The sequence below is a fragment of the Oncorhynchus mykiss genome, chromosome 19 (genome assembly GCF_057628025.1).
Source record: "Oncorhynchus mykiss isolate SJ-2025 chromosome 19, ASM5762802v1, whole genome shotgun sequence".
Lineage (NCBI taxonomy): Eukaryota > Metazoa > Chordata > Actinopteri > Salmoniformes > Salmonidae > Oncorhynchus > Oncorhynchus mykiss.
In genome coordinates, this window is record NC_143040.1 from 33,450,512 (window position 1) to 33,476,086 (window position 25,575).

The 25,575-nt window shown below is 41.0% G+C and overlaps 1 protein-coding gene across 1 annotated transcript in view; it reads right to left on the reverse strand.

Annotated features, from left to right (window-relative positions):
• The window catches only part of LOC110497541 (prostaglandin E2 receptor EP2 subtype), a 32,069-nt gene extending 7,037 nt beyond the window's left edge, over positions 1-25,032 (reverse strand). Inside the window, exon 1 of the mRNA XM_021573691.3 lies at positions 23,111-25,032. Within this exon, the coding sequence (XP_021429366.1) occupies positions 23,111-23,926 (816 nt within the window). The 5' untranslated portion in view covers positions 23,927-25,032. The remainder of the gene's footprint in view (positions 1-23,110) is intronic.
• Positions 25,033-25,575: the final 543 nt, after the last annotated feature.

Sequence of the window (25,575 nt, forward strand, 5' to 3'; positions counted from 1 at the left end):
CATCTGATTCTCCAAGCTCTCGCAAACATCTTTGTTCTTCCATTCTCCCAAAAGTCAAATAGACCAGAATGTAATCCTTGCCTGCTCCTAACCAACCAAGCCACATTCCTTGAATCCTTTTTGAAACCCTTGTTTTGGAGATTAGCGTCAATGTCAGATTATTGAAAACAGATCGTCTTTGGTGGAAACAAACGCTTCAGAAGCTAATAATTCATTAAGTCTGGAGTTATGCGAAAAAAGAACAAGTTTGTAATAAATAAATATTGAAATATATTTGATGTAGTGGGTCGGGCCACTTGACCCGAAATACAGTGCCTTCAGAAAGTATTCACACCCCTTGACCTTTTCCACAATTAAAATTGATTAAATTGTTTAACTGGTCTACACACAATAACCCATCATGTCAAAAAAGTGGAATTATGTTTTTACAAATGAATAAAAAAATGAAAGCCGAAATGTCTCGAGTCAAGAAGTATTCAACCCCTTTGTTATGGCAAGCCTAAATAATTTCAGGAGTCAAAATTTGCTTAACAAGTCACATAATACGTTTCATGGACTCACTCTGTGCAATAATAGTGTTTAACATAATTTTTGAATGACTACCTCATCTCTGTAATATATGTAAAGATCCCTCAGTTGAGCAGTGAATTTCAAACACAGATTCAACCAAAAAGACCAAGGAGGTTTTCCAATGCCTTGCAAAGTGCACCTATCAGTAAATGGGTAAAAGAAAAAAAGAAAAAAAGAAGACACTGAAAATCCCTTTGATCCACATGGAAAACTAAAGGCATAGAAACCGTAAATGACTTGGTAACAGGAAATACATTTATTTCCATGAAAGAAATTAAAAAGTAATTTTGGACTGATGAATGTAGATAGTTTGAAATACATGCAATGTAAAAGTTACATCACAAAACTTCTATTTGAAATATTTTGGACATCACAGCAACCTAGAGCGAATCTTATTTGAATCAGAAAATTCTAATAATATGATAGGGAAGATAAATAAAATCTTGCAGCGAGCATATCCAACAGACAATCTCTTACAAAAAAATATTAACTATTGGAACCAAGGCTTAAAAAGAACTGATGTTGGCACAAGATGGAGGGAAAGTTTGAGCATAACTAACAAAATTACAGTTAACTAAAATGTACGCTTAATCCAGTATAACTAAATGTATAGATTTTTTTTATACAAGAGACAAAATGCACAAATTTTACAGCACAATGGTAAGTGTAAAACGAATAATGACTCAATAATCCATGTTTTTTGGGAACGCTATGAAGTCCGGAAGTTGTGGGCAGAGCTAGAAAGTCGGCTGTCAGAAGTATTACAATGTAAATGTGCTTTTAATCCGTAATCCGAAATATCTGCATTTTTCAAGACATGGCATATGGGGGCGTAGCCAGAAGTCCGATGGGTTGGATGATTCTCTTATCACTCTTGAAAAAACGTATATTAAAAACTTGGAAAATCATTCAATCCATCAGCCATCATTAATACAATGGGAAAAATTGAATAATTTATTTAAATAGTGCTGGTGCTACGGAGAGAAATAAAATGGTGCAGTTTCAGGCCATGTGGTAGAAAGTGATGGGGGTGTGTGCTAGTGGGTCTGGACAGGCAAACGGCAAGAAATGTGGCAAAGAAATTAACTTTATGTCCTGAATACAAAGCGTTATGTTTGGGTAAATCCAACTCAACACATCACTGATTACCATTCTTCATATTTTCTAACATGGTGGTGGCTGGATCATGTTATGGGGTATGCTTGTCATCGGAAAGGACTAGGGAGTTTGGGGAGGGGGACGAAAAATAAGGGAATTAGAGCTAAACAGGCAAAATCCTAGAGGAAAACCTGGTTCAGTCTGCTTTCCAACAGACACTGGAAGACAAATTCACCTTTCAGCATGACAATAACCTAAAACACAAGGTCAGATACAGTGCCTTGCGAAAGTATTCGGCCCCCTTGAACTTTGCGACCTTTTGCCACATTTCAGGCTTCAAACATAAAGATATAAAACTGTATTTTTTTGTGAAAAATCAACAACAAGTGGGACACAATCATGAAGTGGAACGACATTTATTGGATATTTCAAACTTTTTTAACAAATCAAAAACTGAAAAATTGGGCGTGCAAAATTATTCAGCCCCCTTAAGTTAATACTTTGTAGCGCCACCTTATGCTGCGATTACAGCTGTAAGTCGCTTGGGGTATGTCTCTATCAGTTTTGCACATCGAGAGACTGACATTTTTTCCCATTCCTCCTTGCAAAACAGCTCGAGCTCAGTGAGGTTGGATGGAGAGCATTTGTGAACAGCAGTTTTCAGTTCTTTCCACAGATTCTCGATTGGATTCAGGTTTGGACTTTGACTTGGCCATTCTAACACCTGGATATGTTTATTTTTGAACCATTCCATTGTAGATTTTGCTTTATATTTTGGATCATTGTCTTGTTGGAAGACAAATCTCCGTCCCAGTCTCAGGTCTTTTGCAGACTCCATCAGGTTTTCTTCCAGAATGGTCCTGTATTTGGCTCCATCCATCTCCCCATCAATTTTTACCATCTTCCCTGTCCCTGCTGAAGAAAAGCAGGCCCAAACCACGATGCTGCCACCACCATGTTTGATAGTGGGGATGGTGTGTTCAGCTGTGTTGCTTTTACGCCAAACATAACGTTTTGCATTGTTGCCAAAAAGTTCCATTTTGGTTTCATCTGACCAGAGCACCTTCTTCCACATGTTTGGTGTGTCTCCCAGGTGGCTTGTGGCAAACTTTAAAATACACTTTTTATGGATATCTTTAAGAAATGGCTTTCTTCTTGCCACTCTTCCATAAAGGCCAGATTTGTGCAATATACGACTGATTGTTGTCCTATGGACAGAGTCTCCCACCTCAGCTGTAGATCTCTGCAGTTCATCCAGAGTGATCATGGGCCTCTTGGCTGCATCTCTGATCAGTCTTCTCCTTGTATGAGCTGAAAGTTTAGAGGGACGGCCAGGTCTTGGTAGATTTGCAGTGGTCTGATACTCCTTCCATTTCAATATTATTGCTTGCACAGTGCTCCTTGGGATGTTTAAAGCTTGGGAAATCTTTTTGTATCCAAATCCGGCTTTAAACTTCTTCACAACAGTATCTCGGACCTGCCTGGTGTGTTCCTTGTTCTTCATGATGCTCTCTGCGCTTTTAGCGGACCTCTGAGACTATCACAGTGCAGGTGCATTTATACGGAGACTTGATTACACACAGGTGGATTGTATTTATCATCATTAGTCATTTAGGTCAACATTGGATCATTCAGAGATCCTCACTGAACTTCTGGAGAGAGTTTGCTGCACTGAAAGTAAAGGGGCTGAATATTTTTGCACGCCCAATTTTTCAGTTTTTGATTTGTTAAAAAAGTTTGAAATATCCAATAAATGTCGTTCCACTTCATGATTGTGTCCCACTTGTTGTTGATTCTTCACAAAAAAATACAGTTTTATATCTTTATGTTTGAAGCCTGAAATGTGGCAAAAGGTCGCAAAGTTCAAGAGGGCCGAATACTTTCGCAAGGCACTGTATACACTGGAGTTGCTTAGTAAGACAACATTGAATGTTTCTGAGTGGCCTAGTTACAGTTTTGACTTAAACTTCTTAAGGATCGGACCCTTTTTTTCAATTTTCGCCTAAAATGTCATACCCAAATGGAAACACTCTGAAGTTTGCCGGAAAGTGAAATTAATGTGGGAGAATATAACACATTAGATCTGGTAAAAGATATAATTGAAATGCAAGAGAAAGGCCATAATATAATATTGCAGTTCAGGCACAATTTTGATTTTGGCCACTAGATGGCAGCAGTGTGTGTGCAAAGTTTCAGATTGATCCAGAGAAGCATTGCAATACTGGACAATATTTTGTATCAAGTCTGCCCAAAGTCCATAAATATAGAGAACATACAAAAATGATATGGTAATACAAAGGTAAGTTTACACACTCCTAGGGTAGTCTAGTGGTTAGAGCGTTGAACTAGTAACCGGAAGGTTGCAAGTTCAAACCTCTGAGCTGACAAGGTACAAATCTGTCATTCTGCTCCTGAACAGGCAGTTACTGTTCCTAGGCTGTCATTGAAAATAAGAATTTGTTTTTAACTGAAGGTTAAAAACAAAGGTAAAGGTAATAAATAAATATACTAACTTTCACACATCTAGATGGCCAGACGGGGTGGCTGTGGAGCCAGAGACAGCAGGGGTTTAAACTGTAGAACCCAGTTCTTATATTTGATTTTAAAACTATGCTACATTTTATCTCTGGGACCCTCAGGATGACAAATTAGAGCAAAATTACTGAAGTATATTATTTACCTTCAGAGGTCAATGTATCAAACCAGTTGCCGTGAGAAAAGTTTTGTTGTTGTGCACTCTCCTCAAACAATAGCATGGTATTTATTTACTGTAATAACTATTGTAAATTGGACAGTGCAGTTAGATTAACAATAATCAAAGCTTTCTGCCCATATAAGACATGTATAAGTCTATGTCCTGGAAAGTTTTCTGTTCCTTACAACGTCATACTAATCACATTAGTGCGCACGTTAGCTCAACCGTCCCGGTATGGCAACATGTTAAATCGTCTTGAGAATATAGCAAGAAAATGGCAGTAGCAAAATCTACAGTAGCAATGATCAACAACCAACTTCAGAGCTTGAAAAATGTAAAAAAGAAAATTACATTTTGAATTCAGGCTGTAACAACAAATTGTAGAATAAGTAAAGTTTCTGAAGGCACTGTAGCTGTTCCACATGCTAAATGGCACAGAGCCGAAAAGGTATTTGCGGGAATGAAACAAGATTTGGTAAGGTACAAATTTCCACCGGACTGTCTGTCGCTAGATACCTTATAACAGTTGCTATTTTCTAAATTGAAGTCAAATAAAGTATATTATTTTTGGAGAAAATGACATTAATTTCCCTCTTATGTAATTCCACAATAAATGATCGGAAAATGTAACCAACCATCTCACAGGTTTTTATTACTCTTGGTATTAGTGAAAGAGTGGAGATGCACATTCCTCGACCGAGCACACACACACAAACTGTATACTGCTAAGCTGTGTGTACTGTTGGGGTTTCCCGGTGTGACTCAAGAGTGCCGTGTCCAGTAAAAGTGAAAGTACTCTAGACTCTTTCGGGCCAATTTCCTGTAACATCTATCATTACGACAATATCCTGTGGGTGGAACTAGCAGTGTGAACAACCCTGACTAGAGTGGAAAAACACCACAGCCATGCCTGTAGATTACACAAATTACAATGGGGCAACATAATGAGCTGAACTCTTGTGTGAATTGTTGACACAGAGTTATTTCGTGTTTTAAATGCATTCTAATATCAGTCTGCATTATGCAAATGCAGTAACAGCTTTATAAGTACCTCCAGATGAACACTTTGTGTTGAACTTGTTGATTCTCCAAGACTCTTTCTCAATAGTCTTCCCTTGTGTCCTTTCTCCATGCCCTCTCAGAACACATTGGAGAAGAACACCCATGGTTCCTCCCTTCTGACCTCCTTCAATGCATTTTGAGTAGGAAGCCATGAGATAGGACTTGAGAAATCGAGCAAAGATCATTGAGAAATAGCTTACATGTAAATTTGGTATTTCCCTCCCTCCCCCAACCGAGCTGCCATTTTGTTTGCCAAAAATCAGGCTGTTAGGGAACACCACCTTAATCCCAGGGTTTAATACAACAACAAAAAATATTTCAGGGAGCTCCTTTAAATTCTCTACTAATTATGTTTGTCAGAACCCTATGTGCCCTCGATCTGGAACAAACTGTCTGGATTGTGTAATTATTGATTAGTTAGAGAACACTTTGGGCAGATATTGAGGAGACATGCAGAAACCTGTATTCTCAGTCAGTGTCTTATTGCAACAGCGAAATGCTGTTTAATTATTAATAATTTCATCGGTGCCTGAGGGCACAGTAACGAGGGGAAGTCGAGCAAGCAGTGCTCACAGGCAGGATCCGGTTTCATCGACAGCAGGCAGACGTAGAGGAAAGGCGCCAATCCCACAGGGGGGGGTTGGGGGGGGGTGTCTGACTGTTTGCATTACCATAGAGTGCCCTATATTGCCTATAAGACTACCTCTGAGTGATAAGCTCCAAGTGTAAGTGTTGAACTACATACACTTGTGTAATGTGTTTATCATAGCACAACTGGGTCCCTATAGGAATAGCGTAAGTTGGTGAAGAAACTGACATGAAGAGCACATTAACCAAAAAGTGGGAAATACGTTTTTAAAAAGCCTAAGAGTCTCATTTATCCCCTTTTACCACCTTCAACATATTGGTTGTTATCAATAAGTGTCACAATAGGGTGTCCGAACTAAATGGTATGTTTGAAATGGAAGAAATGATGACGTTATTGATGACAACATATACAAGTTGCGTGGTTATGTACGGGGGTTGGAGCGTCATTGAACATCCATGTGTTTGTGTCCAGGGCTGTTTTTGCTTTGTACATTCCCTAGGGGCAGGCACCTTGTCAATTTAGCAGTAGAGCATTTCTTGGTAACAAGACTATTTAATAAATCGATGCATCTCTTCCGTCATATGAAGCGGGGGTGGTTGAAATGGAAACTTGGTCCCACTGTTAGTTCACTGGCCTCTATGTGACCCTGATGAAGCTCTAATTGAAGATGAGCATTCTAGATAGTATCTTCATTGATGTTGTGCATTTATGCATTCATGCATTATGATATGGTAATAATGTATTCAACTTTTTTTACAAGTGTTTATTTTTTGTGAGGGACTGGTGGGTGACATTTGATTTCCTGCCTACATGACGCATAAGGTGACCTACAAGAGGATACGATTCTGCCCACCTCATTGCTGTCTACTTAATTTCTCTCCTATTAAAGTGTATTTCAATACACTAATAACTTCTTCATGTAAGTGTTGAACTACATACACTTGTGTAATGTGTTTATCATAGCACAACTGGGTCCCTATAGGAATAGCGTAAGTTGGTGAAGAAACTGACATGAAGAGCACATGTTCAACTTAATAATAAAAAACATGTTTTCCCCATCTCAAGGAGGTTAAATAAAAAAAAAATACAATAGTAAGTTGAAAATCTAATCAAATTTAGTCACGTGCTGAATACAACCTTACAGTGAAATGCTTACTTACAACCCCTTAACCAACAAATAGACTTTAATAGGAGAGAAATTAAGTAGACAGCAATGAGGTTGGTGGAGTGGTATCCTCTAGTAGGTTAACTTAGGGATAGGTCCCTTTTTTCTCCATTTCATGTCTGAATGGCGTGCCCAAAGTAAACTGCCTGTAGCTCAGGCCCTGAAGCCAGGATATGCATATAATTTGTACCATTGGAAAGAAAACACTTTTTGTAGTGTTTGTAAAAATGTTAAAATAATGTAGGAGAATAACATAATAGATATGGTAGGAGAAAACCCAAAGAAAAACTAACCAGAATTGAGAGAGACCACCCTCTTAGAAATGCAAGAGAAAGGTCATATTGGATGCAATTCCTATGGCTTCCATAGGGTGTCAGCAGTCTATATTCAGAGTTGTAGGCTTGTAACTTCAAACACGAATAAGAAATAACAGTTTTAGTAGAAGGACACAATCTTGGAAATTTGTGTTTGAGCACGTCATAAAGAAATTACGCACCTGCTAAAATCGGCTTCCTATTGAACATACTTCTTTCCGAAATAAATATTATATTTTGATTACATTTTAGGATATCTGAGGAGTAAATAGAAACATATTTTGACTGGTTGAAACAAAGTTTAGGGGTAGATTTTCAGATTCCTTTAACGGCAAGTTGAACGAGTGGATTACTCAAATCAATGGCGCCAACTAAACAGACTTTTTGGGATATAAAGAAGGATTCTTCTAATAAAACGACACTACATGTTATAGCTGGAACCCTTTGGATGACAAATCAGAGGAAGATTTTCAAAAAGTAAGTGAATATTTAATCGTTATGTGAATGTATGAAACCTGTGCCGGTGGAAAAATACTTAGTTAAGTAATTTAAAATAAAAGAAAGAGAAAAAAAAGTAACAAAGAATTAAACAGCAGCAGTAAAATAATAATAGCAAGGCTATATACAGGGGGTACCGGTACAGAGTCCATGTGCGGGGACACCGGTTGGTCGAGGTAATATGTACATGTAGGTAGAGTTAAAGTGACTATGCATAGATAATAAATAGAGTGTAGTAGCAGCGTAAAAGAGGGGTCTGGGTAGACCTTTGATTAGCTGTTCAGGAGTCTTATGGCTTGGGAGTAGAAGCTATCAAGAAGCCTTTTGGACCTAGACTTGGTGCTCCGGTACCGCTCGCTGTGCGGTAGCAGAGAGAACAGTTCATGACTAGGGTGGCTGGAGTCTTTGACAATTTTTAGGGCCTTCCTCTGACACCGCCTGGTATAGAGTTCCTGGATGAAAGGAAGCTTGATCCCCGTGATGAAATGGGCCGTATGCACTTCCCTCTGTAGTCCCTTGCGGTCGGAGGCCGAGCTGCTGCCATACCAGGCAGTGATGCTCTCGATGGTGCAGGTGTAGAACCATTTGAGGATCTGAGGACGATGTCAAATGTTTTTTGTCTCTTGAGGGGGAATAGGCTTTGTAGTGCCCTCTTCACGGCTGTCTTAGTGTATTTGGACCATGTTAGTTGTTAGCTGTCTTATCGTTATTGGTGATCAGGCCAACGACTGTTGTGTCAACGGCAAACTTGATGATGGTGTTGGAGTCGTGCCTGGCCATGCAGTCAGGAGTGAACAGGGAGTACAGGAGAGGACTGAGCATGCATCCCTGAGGGTCCCCCGTGTTGAGGATCAGCATGGCGGATGTGTTGTTACCTACCTTTACCACCTTGGGGCGGCCCGTCAGGAAGTCCAGGATCCAGTTGCAAAGGGAGGTGTTTAGTCCCAGGGTCCTTAGCTTAGTGATGAGCTTTGAGGGCACTATGGTGTTGAACCCTGAGCTGTAGTCAATGAATAGCATTCTCACATAGGTGTTCCTTTTGTCCAGGTGGGAAAGGGCAGTGTGGAGTGCAATAGAGACTGCATCATCTGTGGATCTGTTGGAGCGGTATGCAAATTGGAGTGGGTCTAGGGTTTCTGGGATAATGGTCTCATGACCAGCCTTTCAAAGCACTTCATGGCTACAGACATGAGTGCTATGAGTCGGTAGTCATTTAGGCAGGTTACCTTAGTGTTCTTGGGCACACAGGCTATGGTGGTCGGCTTGAAACATGTTGAAACATGTTGGTAATACAGACAGGTTGAAAATGTCAGTAAATACACTTGCCAGATGGTCAGCGCATGCTCAGAGTACACGTCCTGGTAATATGTCTGGCCTTGCGGCCTTGTGAATATTGACCAGTATAAAGGTCTTACTCATGATTGTGACTACAGAAAAAGGAGGACCTAGCACAACCCCATTCTCAACTAACATGGTCCAAATACACTAAGACAGTCGTGAAGAGGGCACTACAAAGCCTATTCCCCCTCAAGAGACAAAAAAACATTTGACATTGGCTACGGATAACATTAATGCTGAAACTAAGGAATAGATAGATAGAGGAGGCAATCAATAAAGTGATGGAGTCCAGGTGAGTCCAATGAAGCGCTAATGCGCGTAATGATGGTGACAGCTGTGCGTATGATGGGCAGCCTGGCGCCCTCAAGCGCCAGAGAGGGAGGGCGGGAGCAGGCGTGACAGTACCCTCCCCCCTCTAGGGGCACCACCCGGCATCCCACCTCGGCGAGCCTGACAGAGGCCAGCAGAGGCGTGGGAGCCTGATGAGCCAGCTGAGGCATGACGTGGGATGGGAGCCTGCCGAGCCAACCGAGGCAAGAAAAGCTCTCGAACAAGCTAAGGTGTGGAAGCCTGATGAGCCAGCTGAGGCATCCCCGGTTCCTTTGGCAGCGGCACCCGAAACCGACACACCAACCAAAACAAAAAACTCCCTGATTCCAATATTGGTGTCAGCATTCTGTGAGGACAGACGCTGGGAGACGAGAAGCAAGTACAGGGAGTCAATATTTAATAAATAACACATTAAACAAAACACGGACAGTGTCTGGACAAGGGAAACATAACGGCATTAATGCTGAAACGGGATCAAACTGGGGAATTTTTGTAACAAAAAATTGTACCTTTATTTAACTAGGCAAGTCAGTTAAGAACAAATTCTTATTTTCAATGACGGCCTAGGAACAGTGGGCACGTTCAGGGGCAGAACGACAGATTTGTACCTTGTCAGCTCAGGGATTTGAACTTGCAACCTTTCGGTTACTAGTCCAACGCTCTAACCACTATGCTACCCTGCCGCCCCAATAGACAATGGACAGATATAGAGGAGGCAATCAATAAAGTGATGAGTCCAGGCAAGTCCAATGAAGCGCTGATGCCGCGTAATGGTGGTGACAGGTGTGCGTAAAGATGGGCAGCCTGGTGCCCTCTAGCCCCAGAGAGCGGGAGCAGGCGTGACACATTAACTCTTTAGAACCCATTGTGGCAGTCAACAGCTTTTCTTTAAATTACTATAGCGGCCGGGATTGGCCTTGTTTTCCAAACAATAATATCTTTGTCAAAATCGCTAAATTAACTTGCTAACAACCTGTCGTCGTATTCGTGTGGCTGTTGTCATCAACCAGAAACAGGTTTTGCTGCTATTTAAATTTTTGACGTTTTTTTCACTTCATTACTCAAAATGAACGGACACGATTTTTCACTGTGAAAGAGGTTGTATCTCTATGTTGGTTGGCGATACGGATTCAGACCCATCCTTGCACTTTGAAAAGCGATGATGTGGATGGAGGTGAGTGAAATAAGTAAACAGCAGATATACTGTATGTTTGGTGTTGTCGATGTTTGATGGCGTGAAACTTGGGGAATAGCTCTAAGATTAGCAAGTCCTGTCATGTCATGATAACTTTGTTGGTATAGGCGAGCATATCATTGGTGGAGCTCGAATGATTGCACTCTGTCTCAATGAAAATAGTTTCAGTGTTCAGCTGTATATAGTCAGCTAACTCATATGGAAATGGCCTGCTGCTAGCAAGCTAGTTAGTCTGTCAGACAAGAAAAGCTGTATGTAGTGGTAAATTTGAGCTGCGCTCACGAAACGTCACCTCAGCTGTCACACAGACAAACAGCTAACTAGCCACCGAAATGAAGGCTGGAGTAATTTGTGTTTTCTGTTGTGTTTAGGTTATGGTTTGTCATGTTTGCTAGGTGCAAATATTCAAAGGCTATATATTGCCTCGTTTTCATATTATTTGACAGCGTAGCTGTTGTGTTAGGGTAGATGCCCATGAAGTGGAGCTCATATGATGAGTTGGATATATGTTTACATAGCCAGCTGACAAGTTGGGGGAATTGGAAGGTGTGTAACTGTATCACACAATTTATTATGGAAACCCCTAATTAGGAAGAGTGTCTATGGTTGATTAAAAGACAGGAAGGGAGACAGACAGTGTGAGAGAGCAAGATTATGTGTTATTTGTTGATCCTCTCCTCTCCTCTCCCTCTGTTCCTCAGTGAAAGCAAATGAAAGGCTATGGAGAGTCAGGGCTCAGGAGCAAAAGGCAGGGAGGATGATGAGTTAGAGATGATTGGAGGGATAGAGATGTGATAGAGAGGAGCGGAGCGAGAGGAGAGTGGAGGGAGAGGAACATGGAGAGAAAGAGAGGGGGCACACCCAAGAGAGGAGCCTACGTTTCCATGGACTGTGTCTGCCCCAAGTCCCACCATTCACCCTTGTACCATACTGCCTGGGCCTGAAGTGACAGTGGCAGGGGTTTTGAAGTTGTTTTTAAAAATGGTAGGAACTTACACTATATGACTAAAAGTATGTGGACACCTGCTCGTCGAACATTTCATTCTAAAATCATGGGCATTTAAATATATATATATATATTTCACCTTTATTTAACCAGGTAGGCCAGTTGAGAAAAAGTTATAATTTACAACTGCGACCTGGCCAAGATAAAGCAAAGCGACACAAACAACAACACATGGAATTAACAAACGTACAGTTAATAACACAATAGAAAAAAATCTATATTCAGTGTGTGCAAATGAGGTAAGGCAATAAATAGGCCGTAGTGGCGAAGTAATTACAATTTAGCAATTAAACACTGGAGTGATAGATGTGCAGAAGATGAATTAATATGGAGTTGGTCCCCCTTTGCTTTTTTAAGGCTTGGATCAGTTTAATATTGCGGAAAGAATGTTGCTTCCATCAATGTAATTGTCTGCATCATTTCCAATCCACTATATTTTTGGGGTAAATATATATATCCATACATGCATGCATGTACATACACATACCTATATAGACATACATACTTTTTTATAGAATATACCTTTATTATTATTATTCCCGCAAACCCTACCACCGATCCCCCAATTGGAGTAAACTAATAAACACTTCTGCTTTTACCTTCAATTTACACATCCTATATACATTTTACAGACACAGTCTACTTTACAATAGTTCTCTCTTGTTTGTTCTTAGTCCTTCCTCTATTTCTGATGTCCATCCAGTTTGATTTCTATTTGTAACTGTGCTATTTCCCAAAAGTTCCGAACCTATATACATTTTACAGATCCCGTATGTTTTACATTGTTTATCTTGTTATTAGTCCCACCCTTCAGCTCCATTCAACCCCTCCCATCTATCTCTCAACATCATCCATATCGGATTTCTATTTGCCATATATTTTTCAACTGTGCTGTGATGCTTCACAAAATAAATGAACCTTCCTATTCTCATAGCTTCTACAGATTGTAAATTAAAAATAAACACTTTTGGCCTCCCGGGTGGCGCAGTGATTAAGGGCGCTGTACTGCAGCGCCAGCTGTGCCATCAGAGTCCCTGGGTTCGCGCCCAGGCCGCGACCGGGAGGTCTGTGAGGCGACGCACAATTGGCCTAGCGTCGTCCGGGTTAGGGAGGGATTGGTCGGTAGGGATATCCTTGTCTCATCGCGCACCAGCGACTCCTGTGGCGGGCCGGGCGCAGTGTGCGCTAGCCAAGGTTGCCAGGTGCACGGTGTAGCCTCCGACACATTGGTGCGGCTGGCTTCCGGGTTGGATGTGTGCTGTGTTAAGAAGCAGTACGGCTGGTTGGGTTGTGTATCGGAGGACGCATGACATTCAGCCTTCGTCTCTCCCGAGCCCGTACGGGAGTTGTAGCAATGAGACAAGATGTGCTACTACAAATTTCTTGTAAATTCTTGTTATAGTTTCGGCAAGTCGGTTAGGACTACTTGTGCATGACAAGTCGTTTTTCCAAAAACCGTTTACAGACAGATTTTTTCACTTATAATTCACTGGATCACAATTCCAGTGGGTCAGAAGTTTACATACACTGAGTTGACTGTGCCTTTAAACAGCTTGGACAATTCCAGAAAATGGTGGATTGGATATGGATATGGTGAAAATGGTGGATTGGATACCACGAAATTGGGGAGAAAAAAAATTCAACAAAAAAAAAAATGTTTTTGCTAAAATAATAATTATATTATTTATTATTATTATTAATAATAATAATAATATTATTATTGATTGATTGATGTCTTTTCAAATCACCCAGTATTGCTAGTTCTAGACAAATGTTGCAATTCTTCAGCCATTCCTGGACCAATACCAAAATAAATTATCTAATGACTCTGCATCCTCACAGCAGAATCTGCAGAGCTGGGAAGATTGTATCCCCCATACATATAACATTCTATTAGTTGAAAGAATTTTGTATAGTAATTTAAATTGAAAAAAGTTCCCCCCCCCTTTGCTGCTATAACATCCTCCCCTCTTCTTGGAAGGCTTTCCACTAGATGTTGGAACATTGATTCGGGGACTTGTTTCCATTCAGCCACAAGAGCATTAGTGAGGTTGGGCATTGATGTTGGGTGATTAGGGCTGCCAAACCCAGATTGGTCCGTTGGACTACAAGATGGTGAAGCGTGATTCATCACTCCAGAGAACGCGTTTCTACTGCTCCAGAGTCCAATGGCGGCGAGCTTTACACCACTCCAGCCGACACTTGCATTGTGCATGGTGAATCTTAGGCTTGTGTGCGGCTGCTCGGCCATGGAAACCCATTTCATGAAGCTACCGACAAACAGTTCTTGTGCTGACGTTGCTTCCAAAGGCAGTTTGGAACTCTGTAGTGAGGGTTGCAACCAAGGAAAGACGATTTGTATGTGCTACACGCTTCAGCAGTTGACAGTCCCATTCTGTGAGCTTGTGTGGCCTATCAGTTCGTGGCTGAGCTGTTGTTGCTCCTAGAAATTTCCAATTCACAATAACAGCACTTACATTTGACCGGAGCAGCTCTAGTAGAGCAGAAATTTGACGAACTGACTTGTTGGAAAGGTGGCATCCTATGCCGGTGCCACGTTGACAGTCACTGAGCTCTTCAGTATGGCCAATCTACTGCTAACGTTTGTCTATGGAGATTGCATGGCTTAGTGCTCGACTGTATACACCCGTCAGCAACATAATCCACTAATTTGAAGGGGTGTCCACATACTTTTGTGTATATAGTGTGTATCTGTTCCAGAGCTTGTAATGGATTACAACAAGAAAATGGGCTGGGTTTTCCATCTCAACCAACTGAGGATCTCTTACAATGTTGGATGCACAGGCAGAAAATGGTGGAAGTATGTGTTTTGGAAGGAAGCTCAATATTGCCATCATAACATATAGCATGTAGCAAACAGTTACAGTTGAAGTCGGAAGTTTACATACACCTTAGCCAAATACATTTAAACTCAGTTTTTCCACAATTCCTGACATTTAATCCTAGTAAAAATTCTCTGTTTTAGGTCAGTTAGGATCACCACTTTATTTTAAGAATGTGAAATAGAGAGATTTATTTATTTCAGCTTTGATTTCTTTCATCACATTCTCAGTGGGTGAGAAGTTTACATACACAAAATTATTATTTGGTAGCATTGCCTTTAAATTGTTTAACTTGGGTGAAACGTTTCGGGTAGTCTTCCACAAGCTTCCCACAATAAGTTGGGTGAATTTTGGCCCATTCCTACTGACAGAGCTGGTGTAACTGGGTTAGGTTTGTAGGCCTCCTTGCTCTCACACACGCTTTTTCAGTTCTGCCCACACATTTTCTATAGGATTGAGGTCAGGGATTTGTGATGGCCACTCCAATACCTTGACTTTGTTGTCCTTAAGCCATTTTGCCACAACTTTGGAAGTATGCTTGGGGTCATTGTCCATTTGGAAGACCCATTTGCGACCAAGCTTTAACTTCCTGACTGATGTCTTGAGATGTTGCTTCAATATACACTATCCACATAATTGTCATGATGCCATATATTTTGTGAAGTGCACCAGTCCCTCCTGCAGCAAAGCACCCCCACAACATGACGCTGCCACCCCCGTGCTTCACGGTTAGGATGGTGGTGATTATGGCCAAAACAGTTCTATTTTTGTTTCATCAGACCAGAGAACATTTCTCCAAAAAGTACGATCTTTGTCCCCATGTGTAGTTGCAAACCGTAGTCTGGCTTTTTTTTAATGGCGGGTTTGGAGCAGGGGCTTCTTCCTTATTAAGCGGCCTTTCAGGTTATGTTGATATAGGACTCGTTTTACTGTGGATATAGATACTTTTGTACCTGTTTCCTCCAGCATCTTCACAAGGTCCTTTGCTGTTGTTCTGGGATTGATTTGAACTTTTCTCACCAAAGTACGTTCATCTCCAGGAGACAGAATGCGTCTCCTTCCTGAGCGGTATGATGGCTGCGTGGTCCCATGGTGTTTATACTTGCGTACTATTGGTAAATAGCATTGGTAAATAGCTCCCAAGGATGAACCAGACTTGTGGAGGTGTACAATTTTTTTCTGAGGTTTTGGCTGATTTATTTTGATGTCAAGCAAAGAGGCACTGAGTTTGTAGGTAGGCCTTGAAATACATCCACAGGTACACCTCCAATTGACTCAAATGATGTCAATTAGTCAATCAGAAGCTTCAAAGCCATGACACCATTTTCTGGAATTGTCCAAGCTGTTTAAAGGCACAGTCAACTCAGTGTATGTAAACTTCTGACCCACTGGAATTGTGATCCAGTGAATTATAAGTGAAAAAATCTGTCTGTAAACGGTTTTTGGAAAAACGACTTGTCATGCACAAAGTTGATGTCCTAACCGACTTGCCGAAACTATAATTTGTTTACAAGAAATTTGTGGAGTGGTTGAAAAACATGTTTTAAATGACTCCAACCTAAGTGTATATAAACTTAGATATAGACTTCAACATTACATGACCCACAGCATGGTCAAACAAGGTAATGTTTCCAATATTTTCGGACTACTAAACAACTATTGATTTAGAACCACAGCAAGTTACCGCAAGTCGCAAAGAAAACAGGAGCTGCCTTCACTAATCAACATCATCTAATCACCTATGCTTGGTATACAACAGTGACAACTAAAAGATACCAAAAACGATTTAGTCCAATCAGCATAAGCTAAATATGATGTGGCTGTCCATGGTACTGATTTGTGTGATTGTGTAGAAGTAGAAGTAGAAGTAGAAAAAACATGTTGACTCACCCTGCCAATGCCATTCTCCTCTTTCATGTTGCCTAAACAGTCTATGACTCTGTTATACAGTAAACATTTTTAGTTTTTGTTGTCCTAGGGTACTTGGCTAAACTACTTGCTCGCTAGCCTAACTTCCTTTCATGTGCAACGATACGCCACGTTAACATTAGCCTACTACATCTTGTGGTTGTTGATCTTCATCCTCTCAGGCCAGGGGCAGAAAGGCCACATCACAACGACATGCAACAATTAAAACATTCTGTCAATAATGACATTTGGCTTGTGATGTGATTGGTCTGAAGCCAAATCCAAACTGGCTTCCCTTGACAATTTTTTTATTTTTATCAAGGGAAGCCAAATGCTTGCTGGCTTCCCTTGCATTCGATGCTACAGGCGGCAACAATGTCATACTCTTTTTGATCAGACAGCATCAGATGCTAAGACAGAGGGGCACTGTTTCGTTCACTCAGATGGATGCTTTCTCCGCTGAGATACATTTCCTTCAATTTGCAGACTGAATGTATGAAAGGCTGAATGTATGAAACAAAACACATCGTGTTTTTTTCTCGGTATAGTTTCTTGGTAAATTCATCCTTTGCCACCCATGAATATACACCACTGATAGAAACGCATTGGGCGTATTTTTGACAGATATTCTTAAGAATATTACAAGGTTAAAGAAGGAACCTTAAACCTCTTAGATGTAAAGTCCCCTGTTTTGGGGACATGTGTGGTTCTGGTACCGGTTTCGACTGACATTTGTCAGTTTTGACCGACACCTGAGATTGAAATGGCTTGCATTGAGCGGTAGCCATGATTCTCATGGACACAGGAGTATGTCTGACACCAGGATGTGAAATCTGACACCACATGAAGCTGGGATGTCCCTCCAACCATTTAATTCGCTCTTCCGACTGTCCATCAACTCCTGGCTGTACTCTGTCACAGCCACTAACAACAATATGCCTTGTAACCCAGCAGGAGATTGCGGTTTCGTCGCTGTAACACATTCAGAGATTGATTCATAGCCATTCATATAAAATAATTCATAGACTTTAAGTGAACACCACTTTCTGTTTGTCATAGACGGAAATTATTAATATGAAAGACGGGTTCCTAACAAGTTCAGGAAGCCAAGCTAGAGCTCTGTGATATGTTCACAGCGATGGGGGCAGACGGTTTGATCAAGAGAGACCTTTAGAAAATATGCACATTTTCTCTAACACTCAATACACAAATATGTATTTTTTTCCCTCAAAAGTAACTACACTTCGGCAATTTATAACTATTTTTACCAGAAAGGTGAGATTTGATCCTTTCTTGGAGTATTTAGCATTACTAGTTATTTTTTATGGCCCTCATGATAAATAATTACGTTTGGGGAGTATGTAGATTATATTTTTTATTACATTTAAGAGGTTTTAAGGTTAATTTAAGAACCCATACTCTGCCATCAGTTTGTTTTTAAACATTTGTAGACTTAAGGTGTGCTTTTGAGAACCCTTTTCAAAAGAGTGGTTCGCTTTGGAACCAGCAGTGCGCTCGTGATTAAAGGGCGCTTGTATGTATAATTGGTTCAAAGACGCACTGGAGGCGGGAAGTGCACGGATGGTTGGAGGCAAGACAGGTGAGAGACGACTTGCAACGGATTGACGTGAAAGGTGGGTAAATGTTAGCTATTCACTAGCTAACAATAATAATTCAAACTATTATCAAAAAACAGTACAATCAAATGAAATGTTATTTGTCACATGCACATGCACCGAATACAATCGGTATTACCATACAGTGAAATGCTTACTTATACAAGCCCTTAACCGGCAATGCAGTTAAGAAAAATAAGTGTTAAGTAAAGAATAAAATAGAAAAACAACAAATAATTAAAGAGCAACAATAAAATAATAGTAATGAGCCTATATACAGGGGGTACCGGTACCCCCGCACAGGTTAGTCGAGGCAATACGTACATGTAGGTAAAGTGACTCCATAGATAATAAACAGAGTAGCAGCAGAGTAAAAATGGGGGTGAGGGGGGTTAATGCAAATAGTCCAGATAATCAAAATACTAACTGTTCAGGACTCTTATGGCTTGGGGGTAGAAGCTGTTTAGAAGCCTCTTGGAACTAGACTTGGCGCTCCAGGTACCGCTTGCTGTGTGGTAGCAGAGAGAACAGTCTGACTAGCGTGGCTGGAGTCTTTGGCAATTTTTAGGGCCTTCCTCTGACACCACCTGGTATAGAGGTCCTGGATGGCAGGACGATTGGCCCCAGTGATATACTGGGCCATACGTTTTGCCACATAAACTGAAATTAGGAAAACTATTAGAAGTTTAGCAAGCAGGAAATGGAAGAGTGATTTCTGCATAATCTAAGTTGTTGAGAGTTTGGGTGCTGTGAGAAACTCAGGCTCCATAAACAGGTAAGACACACACACACAGATGACCCAATCTAGGTTATGTTAAACTTGCAACACAGGATAACTTGACTAAATATGTTAAACCCATGATAGACTCTCTCACCATCTCTTTCCATCCTCCTCCCTTTAGTCCTTGTCTTATCCTGCCCCTGTTCAGTTAAATTGTAGAGAGTTTGGGAGCTGTGATAGAGAAATGTATCAACCTCCACAAACAGGTAAGAAACACACAGAGAGCGTTGGATGACCCAATGTAGGTAATGTTAAACTTGACAAAAAGGAGAATAAATAAATCACATTAGTGAGATGCATTTGATATTGAAAACTCATGTTGTGTTTGTGTCTAATTTACAGTATGTCTTTCTGGATGGTGCATTGGGGTGGCCTGTTCGGTCCTCAGTATTTCAGACCAAAGCAAGACGATGTTTAAAGCTCACTATGGATTTACAGACATATAAAGTATTTGGATGTATTTGCACTGTGATTGTGTGTTCTGTACATGGAGAATATTTGTCTTTTCCAATACTAACTAAATGTCGCTCATTCAAATGTACTACTCGTTGAAAGACCAGACGGGGAAGGGATATGTATAAATTCTTACATTTTCCTACTCACATGAACTCACACTCTAATAACCTTTTAACACCATTGTTCATACCCAGATCATAATGTGCTGGCTTGGGTATTTTCTTCTCACATTGTAAATTCCATCACATTTCCAGCAGCATAACAAGACCAGTAAATCATCTCCAATTGATTTTAATTTTGGAAATATGTTCCGAAGTATTCCCATGCATTATAGAGAGACACGTGATCTTATAAAAACGCAAGCAAGGTTTGAAATGATTAGGTTAAATATTCTATCTGTTTGGCCTTCTTGTGGTCAATTTGCAATCTACAAATGATTTGTAATTATGTTCCCGCCCCCCAACCATCCACTTAAGAGAAGAAGAAAAATAAAGAAAAAAATATGAATTACATTTAAAAATCGTCCTGCGGTGAATCTTGTTGATTATCCCTGCTTCATAATATTCTAATCCTGCCTTTTTTATTACACACCCTCCAATTTAAGGTATCAAGGTCAATGCAGCCATTTTGCTCCTCCCCTACCTCCTCAAAGAAGATAAAAGTGGGCTGTATATCACAGACAGGGTATGTATTTGCCAGCAGATGAATAAATAAATGCAAGGTTGGTAGTAATACTGTGTAAGGTGTGATCAGTTGTTAACTTACTGTTTGAAATATGACCTGAGTAAGCTTAATTTTTTTCTTTGTATATTTTCTTTGTTTTCTTCTTAGAGTGTGTAAAATTCCCCATTCATAAGAATAGAATCCCTTTGCTGGATGAGAGCCATGTACAGCTCTTCCTGGATGGAGAGCAGGTACTAACTGAAGAGCCTAACCCTAATCCTTGGAATTTATGAGGGGGTTAAATTACCAACAAATGTTGAATGGCAAACTTTTTGCTGTAGAGAGGGATTGGGAAACCAGACTTCAAAGTAATGCAAGGTCAGTTGTAACAGCTAAATGACTGAAAATAGAAACCACTTAGAAAGCTCTTATTCGATGTGCTAATGCTTTGTTAGTGGCTCTACATGCCTATGAGTTTTATTATTGACCTGTGAAATATTCTCCATGTACAGTGAGGGAGAAAAAGTATTTGATCCCCTGCTGATTTTGTACATTTGCCCACTGACAAAGAAATGATCAGTCTATAATTTTAATGGTAGGTTTATTTGAACAGTGAGAGACAGAATAACAACAAAAAAATCCAGAAAAACGCATGTTAAAAATGTTATAAATTGATTTGCATTTTAATGAGGGAAATAAGTATTTGACCCCTCTGCAAAACATGACTTAGTATTTGGTTGTTGGCCACCAGACGTTTCTTGTAGTTGGCCACCAGATTTGCACACATCTCAGGAGGGATTTCATCCCACTCCTCTTTGCAGATCTTCTCCAAGTCATTAAGGTTTCGAGGCTGACGTTTGGCAACTCGAACCTTCAGCTCCCTCCACAGATTTTCTATGGGATTAGGGTCTGGAGACTGGATAGGCCACTCCAGGACCTTAATGTGCTTCTTTTTGAGCCACTCCTTTGTTGCCTTGGCCGTGTGTTTTGGGTCATTGTCATGCTGGAATACCCATCGACGACCCATTTTCAATGCCCTGGATGAGGGAAGGAGGTTCTCACCCAAGATTTGACGGTACATGGCCCCGTCCATCGCCCCTTTGATGCGGTGAAGTTATCCTGTCCCCTTAGCAGAAAAACACCCCCAAAGCATAATGTTTCTACCTCCATGTTTGAAGGTGGGGATGGTGTTCTTGGGGTCATGGGCAGCATTCCTCCTCCTCCAAACACAGCGAGTTGAGTTGATGCCAAAGAGCTCCATTTTGGTCTCATCTGACCACAACACTTTCACCCAGTTGTCCTCTGAATCATTCAGATGTTCATTGGCATTGGCTTTCTTGAGCAGGGGGACCTTGCGGGCGCTGCAGGATTTCAGTCCTTCACGGCGTAGTGTGTTACCAATTGTTTTCTTGGTGACTATGGTCCCAGCTGCCTTGAGATCATTGACAAGATCCTCCCGTGTAGTTCTGGGCTGATTCCTCACCGTTCTCAGGATCATTGCAACTCCACGAGGTGAGATCTTGCATGGGGCCCAAGGCCGAGGGAGATTGACAGTTATTTTGTGTTTCTTCCATTTGCGAATAATCGCACCAACTTTTGTCACCTTCTCACCTAGCTGCTTGGCGTGTAGCCCATTCCAGCCTTGTGTAGGTCTACAATCTTGTCCCTGACATCCTTGGAGAGCTCTTTGGTATTGGCCATGGTGGAGAGTTTGGAATCTGATTGATTAATTGCTTCTGTGGACAGGTGTCTTTTATACAGGTAACAAACTGAGATTAAGAGTGTGCTCCTAATCTCAGCTGTATACCTGGGAGCCAGAAATCTTTCTGATTGAGAGGGGTCAAATACTTATTTCCCGCATTAAACTGCAAATCAATTTGTAACATTTTTGACATGCGGTTTTCTGGATTATTTTGTGGTTATTCTGTCTCTCACTGTTCAAATAAACCTACCATTAAAATTATAGACTGATCATTTCTTTGTCAGTGGGCAAACAAATCAGCAGGGGATTAAATACTTTTTTCCCTCAATGTATCTAAACAAATCATTTTTATCAGTAAGATTAGTATTGTGATTGGTATGGTTGATAACAATAACTATTATTGTATTTTTAGTATAGGTTCCTATCTTGTTGTTGATACATGATCAAATATGAATGTTCATCAATCAATAGGCTGTTTTGGTTATTTGGATCTCCATTCGCCTTTTGTTTACTGCTTTTTTTTTTTACTGTTAATTGATGAGAAAGCCAGAGTTCCCTCCCCTCTGACATTCTCCAATGGGTTTTGAGAAGGGGCGAGAAGAGGACAGGAGGAGCATGCAACTGAGATTCTTCCAGGGAGAATATCTGTCTGCGCCTCTCTTTTATAGCTAAATGGGTGATACACTCTGCGTCTGGATACTTTTCGTCAGACCCCCCCAAAAGTTTTTATTTTTTTATTTTATACAAATCTACACAATTCACATGGATGACCTATTTTGAGATCAAAATGTTGAATATCACTGAACAATGGCAGATCCCTGAGTACTTCATTGACTAACACTGATATTTTTTTGCACAATTGAATCAAGCAACATTTTATTTCTCAATTGATAGGCGATAGTTGCACTCTTTAAAAAAAAATCCTGGAGGCACCTTTAGGGATTCTTCAGATTGAAACACCAGCAGAACACCTAAAGGGCCTCCAGGAACCTTTTCCCTGAGGAACCTTTTAAAAAGGTTACTCAAAGAACCGTCTAGGGTATTAAAGTTTCTGTAGGAACCTTTTATGTTGCATGTATTCTATTATGAATAATAGTAGTAATAATCATAACAAGAATAATAATAATATAACATGGAGTGGCAAACCTGTAAAGTCACAGATTCATTTTATTGACTTTGAGAAGGTAATAGAAATACAAATATGCAATCAATACATTTAGGGTACACCCGGGAGGAAAACAGACGAATAGTATAATTTAGATAAACAATTGTTTAACTTACCACCAGAGGAAGGGAGCAAATCACGAATATCACCGTCATGAACACCAGTACTATAAGATGTTCGACCTCTTCGGCCATGGAGAGGACTCTCCGGTCCTTCTTACTCCGAGTTGTCACGGATCCCCCGTTTAGTTTGCGCCTCCGGTACATCAAAACCAGGTGGTATACGACAAAGGCGTTACAAGCCGCTATAGCGAGGACTAGGATGAGCATAACGGTTGCGTAAAGGACTGGATAAACTCGGTCTTCCGGCATTAACGGATTCATGTCAATGAAGCACCACGTCCCCGGGCAATACTGCACGTAGTCCCCAAAACCCAAAAAGGGCATGAGGCAAAACACCCCGCAAACTAAATAGATGAATGGAATGGTGATGTATCCACAACGTTTGGTGACGTGCCGCCCGTAGAAGTATGGACACCCAATGGAGAGGCATCGCTCAAGCGCCATTGCGAAGAGGACAGATAACGTGGCCAAGCTGAAAAAAGTCATACAGAATCCAAAATACTCACACATTGCGGGAGGGTTACTGTCAATCATAGAAATAATGGTGGTGTTAAAGGAGTAGGCTGCCAGGACGAAAGGACTGACCAGACAGGTGCCCATCAAGTCAGTGACGACCAGCGTGGTGACCAGGACGTGGAAGAGCGACAGTCGCTGCCGGCTCTTGTCCTTCCTGCGACGGATCTCCAGAAGGATCAAAGCGGCCAAGTTCCCTATCACTCCGGCAGAGAACATTATCGCGCTGATGCGCGGGTTCCCATTGTCGATGTGCAGGTTGCTGTGGCATGGGTCCTTCTCGGTGTCGTTTGCCATAGAAAGAGTTTTGCCTCCGTCCAAGACTTCAGTGCTAATTGGGTGAGATTCCAAAACGATTCACTGTTCCTGAGAAGAAAATAGTGCTTTTGTTTCAGCACTTCAAAAATAAAAAGCACAAAGTGAAGTATGCCAACTTCTATTCCTCTTATGAAATAAAGTTTGTGCCTTTGTTTTGCTTTGCTGTGATCCGGAGCTTGTGATGCGAGATCATGCTACAAGTTGATTGAGTATGGAGCCGCGCGCTTTCTCTCTCCACCTTTTCTTCACACACATTTACAACTCTGGCGAAGTCTTGATTCACAAAATATAGGCACCCTTTGCCCTACTTCTATATTGTTTCCTGTCCAGAGAAAAAAATGACCAAAAAAGTCTGAACCAGCCTATGTGTAGTCATTCCGTACATGATTTAAGGGTCTATGTTTTGCCGGCGTTTGTTTTTCTTTGGTAAGGATAACGCGGATGTTCTGCGTCTGTGAGCCATGGGTTCCTCTCTCCGAATGAGCTGTTTGAGCGAAGTAATGCAGGAACGTCACGGATATGTCGACACACCCTCTCCTCCAATACAGAGGTGGAAATATTTTATTCAGAAGAGTGGCACACTCAAGCACAGTTGGAGCTGATTGAGCTGAATGTCATGGTAATGTGGATTACTCTTATTCAATGCATTTTAACATGGTCTGTATGTTTTGGAAGTTCTTATTTCTATTTCATTGATGACTAGCCTAGTTCTATTTTATAGCCAATAGAGGGGATTAAATTAGATTAAGTAAAATGCTTCAAGGGTAATTTAATTAATCAAAGTATGACTATAACCTAATCTATATAGCCTCATAATTAAGCGAAAAGTCCTGAACTGCTTGGCTTCCAAAACTGCAAATCAGAAGTCATGTGCAAAGGAAAACATAATAAATAGTTTTGACTTGAGCCATCATTTGACTTCTGAGAGAACAGAGAATAGTATTTTTTACTTTTAATGATGCCCAAGCGACCATATTCCCTCCATTGTGCCCCTTTCCTGCTCATCTCACCTTTTCCTCTCCCTTTCTTTGTCCTTTCCCCTACCCAGCTCCCTCTTAAACTGATAGACCACACTCACTGCATGTTACCCACTCCATGACTTGAGCCAGAGGATAAGGGGATTCCTCCCTCACTGAACCTCTCCTATTCTTTTAAGTCTACATCCTCTATTTGCCCATTTCAGAGACACACTACATATCCCTGTCTTTAGCCAATGGAATGGCCAGTTTATCCAGGCACAGATAGAATGTATGTCTTAGATTAAAATGTATGTATCTGTGATGTGACGTCTATCCTGGAGGGGACAGACACATGGTCTCCTTGACAAGGTGTCAGGGTTGTGACAGTTATTGGATCCCCCTATGATTAGTAACATGGATAATGTGTTCTTCTCCCTCCCCCCCACCTGCTTCCCCATCCGTCTGTCTGTATCTCTGTCTGTCACTCTGTCTGCCGGTCTCTCGACTCAGCACAAACAAGCTGTCAATGTGTGGGTGTTTTTTGTCATGAGAAGTGTTTCATTGCTAGTGCTGATACAATTCACACAGGGTCATTGCATTGCCCTTGTGGCCATGTGACAATGAAAGACAATGAGAGACGTAGTCCTGACCGCTGACACCAATGTTATG